At 48.9% G+C, this 18,194-nt stretch overlaps 1 protein-coding gene across 1 annotated transcript in view; it reads left to right on the forward strand.

Annotated features, from left to right (window-relative positions):
• Window positions 1–3,944: 3,944 nt before the first annotated feature.
• Window positions 3,945–18,194, forward strand: part of RORC (RAR related orphan receptor C) — a 93,904-nt gene continuing 79,654 nt past the window's right edge. The window contains exon 1 of the mRNA XM_028710987.2: window positions 3,945–4,480. Within this exon, the coding sequence (XP_028566820.2) occupies window positions 4,405–4,480 (76 nt within the window). The 5' untranslated portion in view covers window positions 3,945–4,404. The remainder of the gene's footprint in view (window positions 4,481–18,194) is intronic.

Below are 18,194 nucleotides of genomic sequence, written 5' to 3' on the forward strand. Positions count from 1 at the left end.
GCATCCAGAGGGGTTGAGGTTTGGGGAAGGCTGGCCTAGTAGGTAGAGCTGACGCAAGAAGTGTCCAGTTCAGGGTCAGGCCCTCAAGAAAAAGGCAAAGGCTGCAGTCCTAACCTGGGAGCAAGCCAAGACAGGCGGAAATACTACTGGTGCAGCTCCCACTGCCACTTTAATACAGAGCTCTCGACTGTCTTGGTGTGGTTTTCCCTGTGGCTTTTTGTTCCCCACCAGGAAAAAGGCGAGTTTTCTAAATGCAAAAAAAAGAGAGAAAATAAAACAGATGAAAAGCATTGGTCTTCCTGCAAAACAGGTGTGCACTCTTGCAAGAGAGGCAGGAGAAAAGTTTTTTAAATGGGTATATAAAGTTGGGGGGATTTTAAACGCCCGACAACAGGAGGAGGAGATTCTTCTCAATGCAAAAATCCAATATAAATTCGGGGGATTTTAGATGGGGATTCTTTAAATGCAAATCAACACTATGAACTTGAGGGTTTTTAAAAACGCCTTATCAAAGATGGAAAGCGTGGGATTCTTTCAATTGCATGTGAAATGCAAAACGTTCCAGGAACTAAGAGCCTTATAACAGAGAGAGGAGGAGGAGGAGGAGTTTTAAAATAAAATAATAAAATAAAATAAAATAAAATAAAATAAAATAAAATAAAATAAAAAAGGAAGCAAGCCTCCGGACGCCCATGCCCGGCTCCACGTGACTGGTGGGGAAGGGGTGGGCGGGGCGGCGGGGGATGATGGACAGGGCGAGTCACGCGGCCTCGGCGTGGCTGCCTGCGCGGCTGTGTTTACCGCCCGGAGTTTGGCGAGGCGCTGCTGGCCCCGATCCAGCGCCCGGGCTGGAATGACACGGAGCAAGAGCTCGTTGTGTAATGTGGCAGAGCAAAGCCCAGCCCCGGCTAATCGAGTGCTGCTGGTCGGAGCCGCTGGGTACCAGCCGGGCTCGCTCTGTGTGTCTCTTTTTTAGTGGAAAAGGGCCAAAAGCCGTGGGTTTGGGCGTGCTGCCCCGGTTGGATTTCGGCCTGTCAAGGCAGATGTTAAAGAGGGGGAGGCAGTTCGGCCGCGAAGGGGGATTGCAAGTGGCATCCGCTGGGAAATGATGGGCCAGTGGGGTTGCGCGCTCGTGGGGAGCTGCACCGGTGGTGTTTCTGCCTGTCAAGGAATGAGATGTGCCGAGAAAACACAAATGCAAAAAAAGAGAGGGTGGGGTTATTTCGTAGGGTTAGGGTTCCCGTGCCTCACAGGGGAGCTGCACCGGTTGTGTTTCTGCCTGTCAAGGAATGAGATGTGCCGAGAAAACACAAATGCAAAAAAAAGAGGAGGGTTATTTCGTAGGGTTATGGTTCCCGTGCCTCACAGGGGAGCTGTACCGGTTGTATCGCTGCCTGTTGAGGCAGCTGTCAGAGGAAGGAGAGGGGGCGGCCAGAACGGGACGTTGGTCGGATAACAGAATGGGAAGGGGTCCCCCAAAGGTCATCTACTCCAACCCACCGGAATGCAGGCACCACAACTGGGAGAGTCCCTGACAGATTCAACCTCTGCTCCCCCCCCCCCGCCTGTTAATGCAGGAATTAAAGGAAGATGGCGAACGTGGCGCCCCCTGCAAACGTTTTGGTATGGAGGGTGGGGTGATGGAGCTATACCGGTTGAATTCCTGCCTGCCCCTGTTAAAGTGCCGAGGGATTTGAGGAGAAGAGGTGGTAACCCACGTACTGTTAGGAGGAGAGGCGCTCCGGTTGCATCTCTGCCTGAGAGAGAGAGAGATGGGGAATTGGGGGTGGGAGAGGCAGCCAAAGACCAGATGGGGTTGGGGGACAGGAGCGGGAACTGCGTGCGCAGGGCGCTGTACCAGTTGCATTTCTGCCAGCTGTGCAACTTTTACGCATAAACAAGAGGAGGATAATGGCAACCGCTGGGCAATTCTTGGTGAGGATGTGAGATCTGTATGCCTAGAAAACTGCTTTTGTTGTACTTCTGCCTGTCAAAGAAGGCGTTTAAGGAAGCAGACATCTTCAGGACACGTCAGAAAATACTGCAAGGGCAGGCGGCGTTTCATACCCAGACAACCGCACCAGTTGTATTTCTGCCTGTCCGGCAGTAGCTAAAACCACCACAGCCTCACCAGGAAAAAAAGAAATAAAAGGTTGCAGGTTTCTAGTGGAAAGTACGTTTTCAGGGTAGGGATGTCGAAGAACAGCACCAGTTGGATTTCTGCCTGCCGTGGGACATTTCAGTGAGCAGGAGACGAGAGTGTGGTCACTTTGGGGGAAATAGGGGCTGGGCCTATGTGGCTTTCCTTCCTTTCCTTTTCGCAAAATGATTCCTATCCGAAACTTTGCCCAAAAAATGTAATGCGCTGCAATTCCTAAAAGAGATTGTTTTAACAAATGCATATGAAAATACAGCCGCTCTGTTTATAAACGAGATATAATAGCAACCTGCACAATCCAATAGAGGGGGAGATTGTATATACCGGACTTAATGTCAGTCTAAAAACTTTTACGAATAGGAAATCATTTTATTTATTTGTTTTGCAGACCTCATCCCAGTTAATTTGCAGCGTGTAGTTTGGCAAATGCACGTTAAAAACACTGGTTCCGTTTTTTAGGGGGACACATCACCTGTCGAGTTTCTGTCTGATGTGCAAGCTATTACGCGGGTGTTAAACGCAAAAGAGCAGGCCTCGCTGGGACAGCTGGCAAGCCTAATATTGAATGTTTGCATGCGGAGCGGGGCGAGCAGATAAAGCTCTTTGCCGTCCAACAGGTGGGGTAGCGCCGCCCGAGAGGCAGAAATACAGCTGGTAACGTCTTTCCTTCCAAGTAGGTGTGATGCTAGTTGCAGGAAAAGCTTCACCTGTTTAATTATGGCCTTGCTGCGATGTTGGTAGGGATAGAGGCCTCATCGGGGCGGGGTGGCAGTCTTATATAACGAGGCAGGGAGGGGCCGAGGGTGGGGCGAGCTGGTTGCGTGGCCAGCAGAAATGCAACTGGTGATGTTGTTTAGGGAAAAGCTTCGCTGGTTTAATGGCAGAGTCAGAATAGGGAATGCGGCAGACAGAAATTCAACAGGTAATGCCCCCTAGATATTTTTTTGGTGTGGGATTACTGTTCAGTGCTTAAAGGCACAGATGTCTTATGAGAGAGTGAGTGGAGGGAAAACGTTCCTTTCCAAGATAAAGGTGGTAGAGCAACAGGTGAGGTTTCTTCAAGTTTGGGAGAAGGATAAGAGGAAGCTTCACCTGTTTAATGACAGCCCATAATTGTGCAGTTCTTCAGCATCTAAGCTTTAGAGCTGAGGCAGAGCAAGCGTTTGCAGGACAGACAAAAATCCAACTGGTGAGGTCTGCCAGGGTGACACCTTCTGATTCACCTGTTTAATTAAAGCCTGTTGCCGCAGTTATTAAAAGCTTCAGACGCCGTGTAAGAGAGGGGCCGCTAACAGAACTCTCTCCCTAAGAATAACAACAATAACTATGGAACACCTGGCACAAAACAAGCGCCACGAAGCAGACAGGAATGCAACCGGTGCTGTGCGTGCGTTTCCCCGACCCAAGGCGGTTAGGAAAGCTTCACCAGTTTAACGACAGCCAGTTTTCCAGTTGTTAAGCATTAAAAAAACAACTTCAAGCGGCGGTTTGAGTGACACAGGCAGAAAATTAATAAATGATTTTTTTTCCAAGGGGGGAGCATTAATCAGAGAGGGGACGCTTGACCGGTTTAATTGCTGCCTGTTGCACGGGGTGAAGGGAGCGAGTGTCTGGTTAAGCACAGGCGAAAAGTCTACGGGTGACAAATCTTTTCCAACGAGGAAGGAGGAGCATTAATCAGAGAGAGGACGCTTGACCAGTCTAATTGCTGCCTGTTGCACGGGGGACGAGAGTTAAGCACAGGCAGAAGAAAAAAATATATACGGGTGACGAATCTTTTCCAACGCGGCGCTGGCGAGTGGGGGTGGGGAAACATTAATCAGGGCGGGTAAGCTTAACCAGACGAACTTCTGCCTGCTGCCCAGGCGGGAGGTGTTTGTTGGCGAGAGTTTGGTTAGGCAGAGAGGCAGAAAGCGTAGGGCCCGTCGCGTGATTTTCCAGCCGAGAGAGTGCCGCGGTCTGGGCGGGGAAGCTGAACCGGTTTAATTGCCGCCTGTTGCGCAGGCAGGCCGCGCGGGGAGGAGCCGGGCCGCATCGGTGCGCCCCTGGCGGCCGCGCGCGGCCTGTGCAAGCGCGCCGCCGCCGGTTCGGAGCGCCACTGCTCTCCCCTGCTCCGCCGGACCCGCGTCTGCCTCTAGCCAAGTCAGCCCAGCAGGGTCCTCCCGGAGCGCCGGCGGCTGCGCGCTCTTTCCGCAGCCGGAGCCAGCTGGAGAGGCGCAGGGCGGCGCAAACTCCACGCCGGCTCCATGGACTTCAACGCCAGCCTCGGCAGCCCCGCGGAAGCCAAGCGCGGTAGAGAAGCCGCCGCCGCCGCCGCCAGAGGTAAGCGCGCAAAGCTGCCCACGAATGCGCCCCTGTGCGCCCTGGTGCGTCCTGGAGGCGCGCTCTGCCCCGCTGGGATCCAGGCGGTGGGGAGGAGAAGACCCCCCCCAAAGGGAGGGGGCGCGGGGCTTTTTCTGGTGTTGGGATGGAGAGAAGGAAAGCTGTTTCCTTCCCCGATGCGAGGGACAAAAAGTGAAAAGGGGGTCGTCAAAGACGGAGAGGGGGAAGGCGGGGTGAACGCGAGGTGGATTTCGAGGCGAGGTAAGTTTGTCAAGTTTGGGTATCCAGTGGGGAAAAGTGGGTGGCACAGGGAGAGGGGGGGTTGGCGTTGGACACACCCACCCTCTGCGATCCAGAGGCAGGAGGGTTATTTGGGGAAAGGTATAGTTATTTCGGGGAGGGGGGCATCAAAAGAGAATTAAGTTGGGAGGGGGCTATTTGGGTGGGTGGAGAAAGGGGTGGTTGCATCTCAGTGAGGGGCATCAGTGATTCCGGTGATATCTGGCAGAAATAAGGGGGGTCCGCAAAATAGGGCTCTTTCCCCACCCTCTTTTAAGCAACCCTATTTAGAGAGTATCGCTGTGGGGACTCAGCTTTCCCAAAAATTGGGGGGGGGGGGCTAGCCAGAGGGATTTCTAACTCTTTTGCAATCACTTCGAGATCGTTGAGCACCAGCGTGTGCTCTTTAAAAAAAAAAAACACTCCCCTTTAAATGTTGCCTTTCCATGCTTTTCCACTATGCTTTGCAAAAATCAGATTTGTTCTGTTGCTTTTTCGGTGAGAGTGATTTGCAGTTATATCCCCGCAACCAAACCGGCGGTGGTTATTCTTTGCCTTCACCTCCTAGAGAATCTCAGAAGTGCCATGGATTATTTCCTTAATCTGTTGGGATCAGGTTGTGCCCAATGTGTGTGGGGTTTTTTGGGGGTGGGTGGGAATGTTATAGTCTCTCTTCCAGCGCTTTTTTCCCCCAGGGGGAACTCACCGGAACTCAGTTCCGGCCCCTCTCAGGTGTGTGGCATTTCCACTCTAAAAGAAGGAGGGAATTGTTTGTGGTGAATTCCGGCACCTCTTCTTTTAAAGAAAATAGCACTGCCCTCTTCCCTCTGTATCAGGCAATAAAGACATCAGATAGGGCCGCGTGATCTGGCATCCAGTTCCGAACAGTGGGCAAATGCCCCTCAGGACCCAGGAGTGTGAATAGACTGCCGCTGGACCTGGAGGTTCCATCCGAGCCTCAGAGGACAACCACCAGATTCCCCGCTTGGGATTCCCAAAAACTGGGATTGAGAGTCAAATGTGGCTCTGACAGGGGAGGCCTAGCATGGGTGTCATGGCCAGTAGCCCCTGATAGCCCCCTCCCCTGGGAGATGCGAGTGGTTGCATTGTTTACAAAAAATATATATATTCTGTCCCACATCTTCCCTTGCAAAATGACCTATTGGCCATCGGAACCACCTCTCCAAAATAAGAAGCCATGTTTATGCCTCAATGTCTTTTATTACTTCCTCCCTTCTCCTTCTCCTTCTCCTTCTCCTTCTCCTTCTCCTTCTCCTTCTCCTTCTCCTTCTCCTTCTCCTCCTCCTGTATTTTTGCGGGATTTCAGTTTTGACGTGCTCAGTTTTCTGCACAGAAAAGTCTCTTGGGAGTGGGGCCCATTTCACAGGGAGGAAAAGCGAGGCAGCTCTGTGGGGCAGGTGCAAACTCCTCTTTACCAGTGTGCGGGAACAGAACTGGAGTTAAAGCAGGTTAAGTGTGTTGGGGAGTTGTTGTTCTTGGGGTGGGTTGGGGAAGGGGCTTCCCAGTTGTTTCAAAGTCGGGTAGCATGTGCAGGATGAAATTTGTGGTCCCCGGAACATCAGTTCACTCTTACACCTTTGATGGCCACCCAGTTCTTTGTCTGCAGGTGGGCGCCTTGTCCCGGCTACCATAGAACCAGCTCTGCAGTGACCCATAGCTGTGATTACGCTCCCCGCCCCCCAAATAAAACTTTGTTGATATCCATGAAAAGGATGCATTGACTGTATGAAGGCATCTCGTTTGTTTTCATTTAAACCAGGCCTTTGTGCATAACGTAGGTGGACTAGAATCTTAGTCCTGGACCTTGAGTACTGGCCCTGGGCAGTCGAGGTTGACAGTCCTGAATTCAAGGAACCGATTCCACATTCCTGCGTTCTTTTGACACCGTCTCCTGTTTCTTTCTCAAGAGAGAGAATCTTCACGAAGGCACATTCTCCCCAGATAAGCCCCCAAAGGAAAAGTATCCGAAATGTGCTTGCAAAGACCCTTCGCTGTTAAGAAGGGTAAAGGCATATAGTTCATTCTCTAGACGTCTGCTTTGCAGGTGGAAGGTTGCAGGTTCAAATCCTGGCATCTCCAGGTGAGGTCAGGAATGTGCCCTGCCTGAAAACCAGGAAAACTGTCAGTGTGGACGAGGCTGAGCTGGGCAGACTAACAATTTCACAGGGTACACAGCATTCTGGGGTCAAAGGTGAGGGTGGGACATTTTCCCTGCACATTTTGACACCAACCCTCCAAACCTTTGGGGATTATGTCTCTCTAGCCTGATCACCCGTTGAGGCACCCTTCTGGGGGCATGCCATACACCTGAAGCACATTTTCCCTCACCCTAAGAATCCTGGGAACTGTAGTTTTTGGGGGTGCTGGGAACTGTAGCTCTGTGAGGACTAAACTACAGTTCCCAAGTGCCTTTTATTGGGGGGGGTGTGCTTTAATCTATGGTGCGTACACAGGCAAAGGGAGGCCTGAGCTGAAATCCTGGTAGGATTAATAATTCTAAGGCCCAGATTGCCACCGCCACCCCTTCGCTGCGTTTTTTTTCCTACCCTCTCTCTTTATTTTTATTTTTTTGTCCCCTTTGGGGTTGTTGACAAAACCCTCCTCCCATCTGAGAGAGAGAGAGGGAGAGAGAGAGAGCGCCCCAATTAAGTCATTTGCATGGTGGTTACGGCACAGCGGCAATCTCGAGTCCTTCGCTCTCTCCGGCAGAGAGAGGAAAAGAGATCGTATCTCTCTCTCTCTCTCTCTCCGAGGCAGAGAGAGAGAGATGAGTTGTGAACGCGGCTTGGCCAGTTTCAGAGCGAAGCTGGGTTTCGTTCCGCAGCGTCTTCTGCCTCCCTAATGAACACCTTCACTCTCCTGTTAAAGCCATCTCCTGCCACCCCAGAGGAGACTCCCTTTCTCCATCTCTCCTGGGACTGAGGTGGCCCAGAACCTTTTGGATTCCCTGGTACAGAGGGTGCACCCGGCCTCCTCCTCCTCTTCTTCTTCTTCTTCCTCTTCCTCTCCCCCCCCCCCCAACTGCTCCCCAGCCGTCACCTCCAAGAACCGGAGCTGCTCTCATCTCGCCGAAATCTTTTTCAACCTCTCTTTTTCAACCTCCCCACAAAAATACTTTCAAAGTTTTCAGCTCAACATCTGGCTTCCGTTTTCACTCTGCAAATTTGACATGTTTTGTCTCCAGGAGTTTTTTTTGGGGGGGCGTTGTTAGAGGAGAGGGGCTTTTTCTGCTTTTTAAAAAAATTATTTAAATATATATTACTTTGCTTTTCAATGTTCCCGGGCACTCCACGAAGAACCCTCTCCACTTAGGGCAGAGGCTGAAATTTGCATCTCTCTGTGTGTGAATCAGCATATGCAAATTGGGGTGCAGGTTAATTACTTCATTTATTTAATGAAAACACTTGTGTGCCGTAAAAAGAAATCGAGGCGGTTCATGGGAATCAAAACATATTCAGCCAACCAAACGGCAGGTAGGACTACATGACCCTCTGAGGTCCCTTCCAGCCCTACAATTCTTTGATTCCATTTTTTTATTTAAAAAATGTTTAAGCATTTGTTTCACAGGGTGAAGCCCTTGAGACTTAAAAAAGCCACAAGTATGCAGTCCGTCCCTGCCGGCCTTCTCAGTAATGTCTAGCTCCATTATTTATTTGGTTTTTCTTCCAGACGTTGTGCTCCTCATATCAGAGCTTCTTGAATAGCAGGCTGTTTACTACCCCGTACATTTAAAGCCTGCAACCTTCCCTCCAAACACAAGAATCCTGGGAACTATAGTATTACCGGCTCGCCAAACTACAATTCCCAGCACCCTCTGCAAACTACACTTCTTCCAGGTGTTGTGTTCCTCATATCAGAGCTTCCTGAATAGCAGGCTGTTTTCTACCCTGTCCATTTAAAGCCTGCAACCTTCTCCCCCAACACAAGAATCCTGGGAAGTATAGTTTTACCGGCTCACCAAACTACAATTCCCAGCACCCTCTGCAAACTACACTTCCCATAAATTCTGGGGAGCTGTGCACTTTGAAGATGCGGTGAGCACCCAGCGCAGAGTAGACCCATTTCAAATGAATGACCCGTGTTAATCAGCTATTTCCCCTTTCCACTGATTTCTAATAGATTCGCAACTTTGACTCCATACTATAGTAGCCTGTTAGCCCAAATATTTTCCACAAAGTAGCCGGGTTGTTACTAAATTGTAGCCCTGCACCTCTGTAGTCTGATTTATTCTCCCAGCTGACGGCTGCCAAATATTTACATCCGGATCTCGCGTCTTCCCCAATTTTTTATCTCCTTGCAGAGCTAGCAGATGAGGATGGTCTTGGCTTGTTTGCCTGGGTGGTCAGTCTGGGGTTCGAAAGCAGAATCCTACCATATTTTCCATCCTGGCTCCACAACCATGAGGATTAGGAACATTGGGGGAGAGTGCTTGCACGTCAAGTTGCTGGGATTTTTATTCCTAGTTAAGGTAGTGATGCCCAACAGTCAGAGCAGAGGTTTTTTGGCCAGTTCCGGAAAGGATGTGGTGTGTAGTCTGCAAGTCTCAAAGGATGAGGACTAGATTCCTTGGAAGTGTGTGCACTGTGGGACAGTGGAAGAGGCACCCCATGGCTTCAGGTAGCTAGCATGGCAGAGCTTCATGCGGCTGCGATGCTGTTCATTTAACTACAGTGCATCTGTTTCTCTCGTTGACTTCTTCAGGATTATGAATGTGTGTTTGCGTGTAGAGAGCGTTATCACAATGTCCCTTGAGCCCATCTTCTAAGCCAGGCACCCCCAAACTGGGCCCTCCAGATGTTTTGGGACTGCAATTCCCCTCATCCCTGACCACTGGTCCTGTTAGCTAGGGATGATGGGAGTTGTAGTCCCAAAACATCTGGAGGGCCGAGTTTGGGGCTGCCTGTTCGAACCCTAATACTCCCCTCTTTGCCAAAATCCTGAATTTGGTTCAGGGGTCAGTAAACCTTTTCAGCAGGGGGCTGGTCCACCGTCCTTCAGACCTTGTGGGGGACTGGACTATATTTTGGAAAAAATAATAATGAGTGAATTCCTATGCCCCACAAATAACCCAGAGATGCATTTTAAATAAAAGGACACATTCCACTCGTGTAAAAACACACTGATTCCCGGACTGTCCACTGGCCAGATTTAGAAGGCGATTGGGCCGGATCCGGCCCCGGGCCTTAGTTTGCCCACCCATGATTTGGTCTGCTTGGAAGAAAAGCCGGGTGAACTCTGCATCTGCTCAGAGGCACTTTTTCCATTCTTATTAGATGCTCCCGGTGGGCTTCAAGACAAATTCTTTGGGCTCTGGTCCTGAGCTGAGTTGGAGCCCCCATCAAAAGCCCATTCCCCCCCCCACCCGAAACAGAACGCTGGGAACTGTAGTATATTCCCCACCCATAGCTACAGTTCCCAGCACCCAGTATTCTTTCTTTGGATGTGTGCATGGAAAACCATGCTTTTGATGTGCTTTGGATGTGCAGCGCATACTTCGTTTGTGGCCATAGTGCCTCTGAGCATGTACAGAGCGGGGGACCTTTTCAGTCCATCAGTCTAGCAGCTGGGCCATATAGTATTTGGGGAAGCTTTTAATGTTTGATGCATTACTGTATTTTAATATTTTGTTGGAAGCTGCCCAGAATGGCTGGGGAAGCCCAGCCAGATAGGCGGGGTATAAATAATAATAATAATAATAATAATAATAATAATAATAATAATAATTAATAATTAGGCTCTCCTCGTTTAATCCCCACAAGAACCCTGTGAGGTATGACAACCTGAGAGCCAACGACTGTCGCCCAAGTGAGCTTCATCTGGCAGAGTGGGGATCCGAACCCTGGTCTCTCCCAGGTCCTAGTCCGCCACTCTAACCACTACACCACCGCTGCCTCTCACCTAGTGCTATTCCCAGGAGACTTGTTGAATTGGAAAACATACCTAACCTGGGGCCTACACATTGCAGTGAATTTTTTCTAAGTGGAATGTAGTTGGAAAGGAAATGACTAAAGGTATCTAAGAACCCTCTGGAGACCTCACAATTTTACCAGCCGATTGGCATCCCAAGAGTTGGACCCGGGTAAACTCTGTCCCCGCTCCCTTCTTGCAAGCAATTGCTTTTATTTTTAACCGCTTAGGATTTCAGCTAATATGTTAATGCGCCGGGCAAGGGCTCTTTGCTGGGGGACCAGCTGATCTCCCTCGGACGTGATTCCTAAGCTGCTGGTAATCTCTGCCCCACCTCCCAGCTCCGAAATCACCCCCCCAAACGGGCTGGCATGGCCCCCTCCGGTCAAGCCGGCGGTCAGGTGGGTTTGCTGCATCCTTCGGGGCGGGGAGGGCACTTTCAAGAAACCGGCTGCCTTTCCCTCACGAGAAACTTAAATTTTCTCCCCTGGGTAGGTGGAGAGACTTTTGCTGCATAAAGCAAAACAGAAAAACCCTCTTCCGTTTGAGCTTTGGGCCCTCAGCTCTAGGGAGATGAGGAATTTCAGAAGCTACCTTGTACCCGGTTAGATCATTGGCCTATCTAGCATAGCACTGCTTACACTGACCGGCAGCAGCGACGCTCCTCTGTTTCAGAAAGGGGAAATCTTTCGCAGCCTGGCGACAGCGGTGCTCCACTTCCGAAGAACCTGCGGTGGACATGAAGGGATGGATTTGACCCACCAGCCCCACCCAGAAGGGCCGCTGGTCAGGGGTGCCCCACTCCTGATCTCCCCCCCCCCCAATAGTGAGGCGGCACTTCTCCTTCGGAACTCCCTGCCACTTGATATTAAGTCGGCGTCATCACTGTTCCTTTTAGACCCCCATGGAAGACATCGCTGCTCTAACAGGCTTATATCCAGACATCTGATTTGGTTTACATTTGTGGGTTTTCGTTTTGCTTGCTTTTTAAATGATTTGTCGTGCTTAATTGTTTTCTCCGTGTTTCTAGCAGTCGTTTAAATGTTATTTTTAATTTAAAAACAAGCAAGCAGGTGCGTTTGCCGCCCAGGGCTCCTCTGGGAGCTGCGTTCGAATGCTACTCAAGGTAGACCTGTGGAAATGAACGGAACTAAACTAGTTGTGACTGCGAACTGCCCTGAGCAGGGATAGCATTGAATAAGGAGGCTGAATACAGTGGTACCTTGGTTCTCAAACGCCTTGGAACCCAAACACTGCAAACCTAGAAGTTAGTGTTCCAGTTTGCAAACCTTTTTTCAGAAGCCGAACGTGCTCCGTTTTGAGTGTTACCTTGAGGTCTGTCTGTTTTTGCTATTTATTTTGCTTTTTTTGTTTTTGCGGCTCTTTTTGTTTTGCTTTTGTGACTGTGTGGAACCCAGTTCAGCTATTGATCGATCGATTGATTGATTGTGTGACTGCAGTACATTGTTTATTGTTTTCATTTTATGGATCAATGGTCTTGTTAGATAGTGAAATCCATGTTAAACTGCTATTTTAGGAGTTGTTTTTATAAGTGTGGAACGGATTAATCCGTTTTGCGTTCCTTCCTATGGGAAAGCGCGCCTTGGTTTTGGAACGCTTTGGTTTTGGAACAGACCTCTGGAACAGATTAAGTTTGAGAACCAAGGTACCGCTGCAAAAGCATTTAAAAAAACAGTTTACTCCTGACCGACAAAGGGTGGAGAATCTCAGGATTGGGGCCCCAAATGCACCCTTCCGGGGCACTAGGGAGGGGGACGCAGCGAACTGCTTTTTACCACTGTCGCACCTCGCTCAGCGTTGCCGAGATGGACCTGCAGGGTTGCCGGAGCTGTGAGAGCCTTTCCCAGCCCTGCTGGCGGATCCCAGGGATTGAACCCAGGATCTGGTGCAGGTGAAGCCAGCGCTCTCCCCCCTGAGCTGTATCCTTTTCCCATGGGAGGTGGGGGCCAGCAACTTCCTGGAGGGGCCACAGATTCTCCGGAGAATGCACTTTCCTGGTGGAAAAGGAACACAAGGAGAGTTGGGAGAGAGAAGCTCCAGGCCAATCCAAAAGCCGGAGTTAGCAGAGAGGGAGATACTCAGCAGTACCCCCAGGATCCTGGCTCGGGGCTAGCTGAAAGTTTCACAGCAGTTAAGGAGGGTAGGAAGACTTGGAGAGGTGATGGCAGCAGCAGAGCGGAGTCCAGGGAGATGGCTAGCCCCCCCCCCAAGCACCCAGCGGTTCATTCTCACCTGCCCAAGGGTGATGCTAATTTTGGACGTGCGAAATTGAGCAGAGAGAGAACGACAGGGCAGGATTTCGGTTCAGCAGCTGGCCGGCCCTGCCTTTTCCGCCTCGGTTTCCCCATCTGTGAAATGGGAGGGATGTTCGGCGGCGCTTTGAGCCGTGAGTGTCTCCGCTCGGAAAGTGACTGTTGAACATAAAGGCTTTGTAACCCCTCTCTCAATCTGCCTGTTTTATAAAGTACAGGGGTACCTTGGTTCTCAAACTTAATCCGGTCCGGAAGCCTGTTCCAAAACCAAAGCGTTCCAAAACCAAGGCACGCTTTCCCATAGAAAGGAATGCAAAACGGATTAATCCGTTCCAGACAAAACAACCCCGAAAACAGCAATTTAACATGGATTTTACAATCTAACGAGACCGTTGATCCTTGACGGGCCTCTTCTTATGGAGCCTCCAGGTCCAGACACAGTCTATCTAGAATTTCTGGGTCCCCGGGGGCGTTTGACCACTGTACGAACAGGACGCTGGGCTGTGACAGGCCATTGGACAGACCTTGCAGGGTTTTCCCCCTTCATGTGCTTGTTATAAACAGTAAAAACCACATGGAAAAATAATTCGGACCATCAGCTAGCGATTTGTGTAGGGGTGTCAACCTTGAACCAATAGGGACCCCCTTGTTCACCTGTCTTGTGAGCCCGCCACACATTCCAAGCTCTTGCATTTCCTGAATCCGTTCACCCAGCTATCATTTGTCCTGGGATGATTTGTCAGGAAAGAGGATGTTGTTTTTCCCCTTGTTGGTTAAAGGTATTCCACAGAGAAAACCATAGGTAAAGTGACCCCTGACCATTTGGTCCAGTCATGACCGACTCTGGGGTTGCGGCGCTCATCTCGCTTTACTGGCCGAGGGAGCCAGCGTACAGCTTCCGGGTCATGTGGCCAGCATGACTAAGCCGCTTCTGGCGAACCAGAGCAGCGCACGGAAACGCCGCTTACCTTCCCGCCAGAGCGGTACCTATTTATCTACTTGCACTCTGAGGTGCTTTCGAACTGCTAGGTTGGCAGGAGCAGGGACCGAGCAACGGGAGCTCACTCCATCGCGGGGATTCGAACCGCCGACCTTCTGATCAGCAAGTCCTAGGCTCTGTGGTTTAACCCACAGCGCCACCCGCATCCCTAGACCCTTATAATCACTTTTCCATCTTCCTGGATGAACTCTTCCAGCTCCCAGCAGTAAAATGAGAAGAGGTCAAAGATTTGATGCGTTCAACTAAGTCCGTTTCGGACTTAGGGATGGGCAGATACGTCCAGTTTCAGTTTTTCCAATCTCAAGCTAAGTTCTGCACATTTCCACATCAACTCATCTTTTCTTTTTTTAAGTCTTTCAGCTTTTAAGTGCAAATCTCTCCCAATATTCCCGTGTCTGTATGCATTTTTGCCCAAGGCACCCATTTTTAACAATGCGGTTCCCCCAAATATAAACGCTATTTTCACTCAAATATTTACCCTTTGCACTATACGTGAGAACACTTTGCACTCTTGTTTTTAAATGCTTCAGATGTTCAGTGTCTGTTCTGCCCTGGGCTCCTTTTGGGGAGGAAGAGGCGAATGCAAATATAACAAAAAAATACCCTGGTATGTGCATTTTTTGGCAACACGTTACTGGACTGGGGGATTTTGCACTGCAACATCTGGAGAAGTGTGTATTTCAAATGAAACGACTTTGTCTTTGAATGTCGACTGCTCCTCCATCCCTACTCAGACCCAGCGAAATAAATGGGCTCAAATAATCAGTGGGGTTCAGTAGCTGCGATTCCTGTTCTGCATTGGACTTGGTTGGGTTCTGGTGGCGCTCTCGGCCGCTCCAGAGGGCATGGCTTGAAGCGCCCAAAAAAGGCACATTTCCTTTTTTATATATATAAATTTTTATTAGTTTTTCAACGTATCATTTCCAACAATAATTAAACGTACTTTTACATCTTATACAATTTTTTGACTTCCATCAAGCACATCTGAAAATTTTCCAATCTATTCACTTAATTTACATTTCTTATTTTCACTTTTACTTTTAAATCTCATAGCTAATATCTCTTTTCTTTCTCTTCTTGGCAATGTTTCATATATTTCTCCTTACAAAACTTCCTGTAGTCCTACTGGCGTAATTGGTTGATTACAGCTGCTCTTCAAATAATTTGTATATTTCTTCCAATCTTCTGTAAATCTCTGGTCCCGCAGGTTTCGAATCCTTCCTGTCATTTTATCCAATTCTGCGTAGTCCATTAATTTTGTCTGCCATTCTTCTTTCGTCGGAATTTCTTCTTGCTTCCATTCCTGAGCCAACAATACTCTTGCCGCTGTTGTTGCATATAAAAACAATTTTGCATCCTGTCTATTGATATCCTCACCTATAATGCCCAGTAAAAATGCTTCTGGTTTTTTTTTAGCAATGTATATTTCAACATCTTTTTCATCTCATTATATATCATTTCCCAGAAGTTTTTTACTTTCTTACATTCCCACCACATATGACAAAATGTTAAGAAAGGCACATTTCCGTTCACTATTAGGAGAAAAATATGGGTGGTGGGAACAGTTTGACAGTGAAACTAACACCCTTGTCTAGCGCAGGCAGGCTGGACTAGAAGGCCTTACGAGGTCTCATTCGGTTCCAGAATTCTGTAAACGGGCCAATGCAGGGGTACCTTACAAGCGTATCATTTGTGGGTCTTCATTTCCCGCCTCTGCTGACTCCATTGACCAACACACCATCCCTTTATTTAATGATTATTCATTTCATAAAATTTGCACAACGCTTGTTTGTTTGTTTGTTTGTTTAAAAAACCCTCAAAGCGGTTTGCAAAAAGGCGAATGAGTTGAAATCAAGGGGAAACGTTTACGATACGTTAAAACACGTGCAGGAAGTTAAAGTGCTAAAACATGGGACGGAGCATTCCACCAGGTCGGAGCCACCACTGAGAAGGCCCTGGGGGAGGATAGTTTGACTTCCTTAGGGCCCGGAACCTCTAAGCTATGGTTATTCATGGACCTTAAGTTCCTCTGTGGGGCAGACCAGGAGAGGCCATCCCGTAAATACGAGGGCCCTAAGCCACAAAGTTAGCCTGGCCCCCTGTTGGCGGCCGTGCAAACTACAACGTGACGCTTGCAAAAATATAATATAGGAGAGACGTTCCCAGAAGGAATGTGGTGTTTGAGAGAGGGTGGCCCAGGCTGCAGTTCGAGTTTAAAATACAGAGGGCATCTTTCAGACTGGTTTTCTATACAATATACTGAGGTGGCACCTGCCCAATAGGGGTACCCTCTGGTCTCCAGTGAAAGCGCTGGACCGCTATGGTTCACGGCACCTTTGACACTACAGTTCCCAAGATTCTTCGGGGGGGAGCCATGTCCATTGAAATGGCAGGAGTCGTGCCGATGGTCAACATCCGCATGCCCCATTTAATGCCCACGAAGAATCACGGGAACTGTAGTTTACCCCCCTTGCAGTGCTACGTTTCCCAGCACCTCCAACAATCTACAATTCAGGTGCTTTAAATGAGTGCTGTGGGAATGTGGCCAATTTCCCAGAAAGCTGTTTCTTCTTTCCTTCCTCCCCCACCCACCCCCAGTTTCTAAAGGTGTGTATGGGGGCACATCCCATCAATTAAAGCGTCATCAACGAGAAACTGAGTCACTGGTGAAACTGATACGGCTTTCTCTTGACCTGACTAACAGCTGACACAACAGAAGTTTTATAAATCTATATTCCAAGTGTGGCTGCACCATAGATTTTTATAACGCCATTAGGATCTTGGCAGTTTTGCTTCCAAGTCCTTTACTAACGATCCCTGGGGTCCTTTTTTTGACAGCTGCCACACACTGGTTCAACATTTTGTTTTTGTACACACACACACACACACACACACACACACACAATTTTTAAATTAATTTTCTATTTAAACATATATAGTCACATCATTATTATCTACCTTACTTCTTTGGCTCTTTAGAGCCTGTCAACTTCCTACCCTCTTGGCTTTCAAAAGTAACCTTGATATCACAGCATTTTATATATTTTCCAATTATAATATAACTCGTTAGAAAATACCTCCAAATTTAAATAAATATAGAAAGGGGGGGATTCTCATTACTAGTCTTCGGATAACCCTACTAGTGTTGTTAGTTGCTTACAACGGTCTTTTAAATATTGTGTACATTTACTCCAGTCTTTTTGGAATACTTGGTTGTGCTGGTTTCGGATTTTCCCCATCAGCTTCGCCAGTTCTGCAAAGTCCACCATCTTCATCTGCCACTCTTCTTTCGTTGTGGTTCGGCATTTTGTATTATGTGCCACGACCCCAAGGCCTTCCGTTCAGATGCCATTAGTGTAAAACATGGGTAGGCAAACTAAGGCCAATCGCCTTCTAAATCCGGCCCGCGGATGGTCCGGGAATTGTCATGTTTTTACATGAGTGGAATGTGTGCTTTTATTTAAAATGCATCTCTGGGTTATTTGTGGGGCATAGGAATTTGTTCATTATTTTTTTCCAAAATATAGTTCGGCCCCCCACATGGTCTGAGGGACAGTGGACCGCCCCCCTGCTGAAAAAGTTTGCTGACCCCTCGTGTAAAACAAGGGCAGCCAAAATGATGAACGGGGTGAAGCAACTCTGTGAAGAAGGGTGGCGGCGTTTGGGACTTCTTGGTTTAGAGAAAAGTCAAATAGGAAGTGACCTAATAGGAGTTTATGAAATGTTGAAGAAAGTGGATAGAGAGGAAAAAAGGGTTTTTCTCCCTGGACTTCCAAGGGAGTATGAGGTTTGGGAGATTTGGGACAGATGGAAGAAAGTCCTTTGTGCAGTGCAGTTAAACTGTGGAACTCCTTGCCACAGGAGACTGGGATGCCCCCAGCTTAAAGGTAAAGGGACCCCTGGCCATTAGGTCCAGTCGTGACCGACTCTGGGGTTGCGGTGCTCATCTCGCTTTATTGGCCGAGGGAGCCGGTGTACAGCTTCCGGGTCATGTGGCCAGCATGACTAAGCCACTTCTGGCGAACCAGAGCAGCGCACAGAAACACCGTTCACCTTCCCGCCGGAGTGGTACCTATTTATCTACTTGCACTTTGACGTGCTTTTGAACTGCTAGGTTGGCAGGAGCAGGAACTGAGCAATGGGAGATCACCCTGTCACGGGGATTCGAACCGCCGACCTTCTGATCAGCAAGCAATTCTTCTGAATACGAGTTGCTGGAAATTGCAGGAGGGGA

Source organism: Podarcis muralis, chromosome 16, assembly GCF_964188315.1.
Source record: "Podarcis muralis chromosome 16, rPodMur119.hap1.1, whole genome shotgun sequence".
In the NCBI taxonomy this organism is placed as follows: Eukaryota; Metazoa; Chordata; class Lepidosauria; order Squamata; family Lacertidae; genus Podarcis; species Podarcis muralis.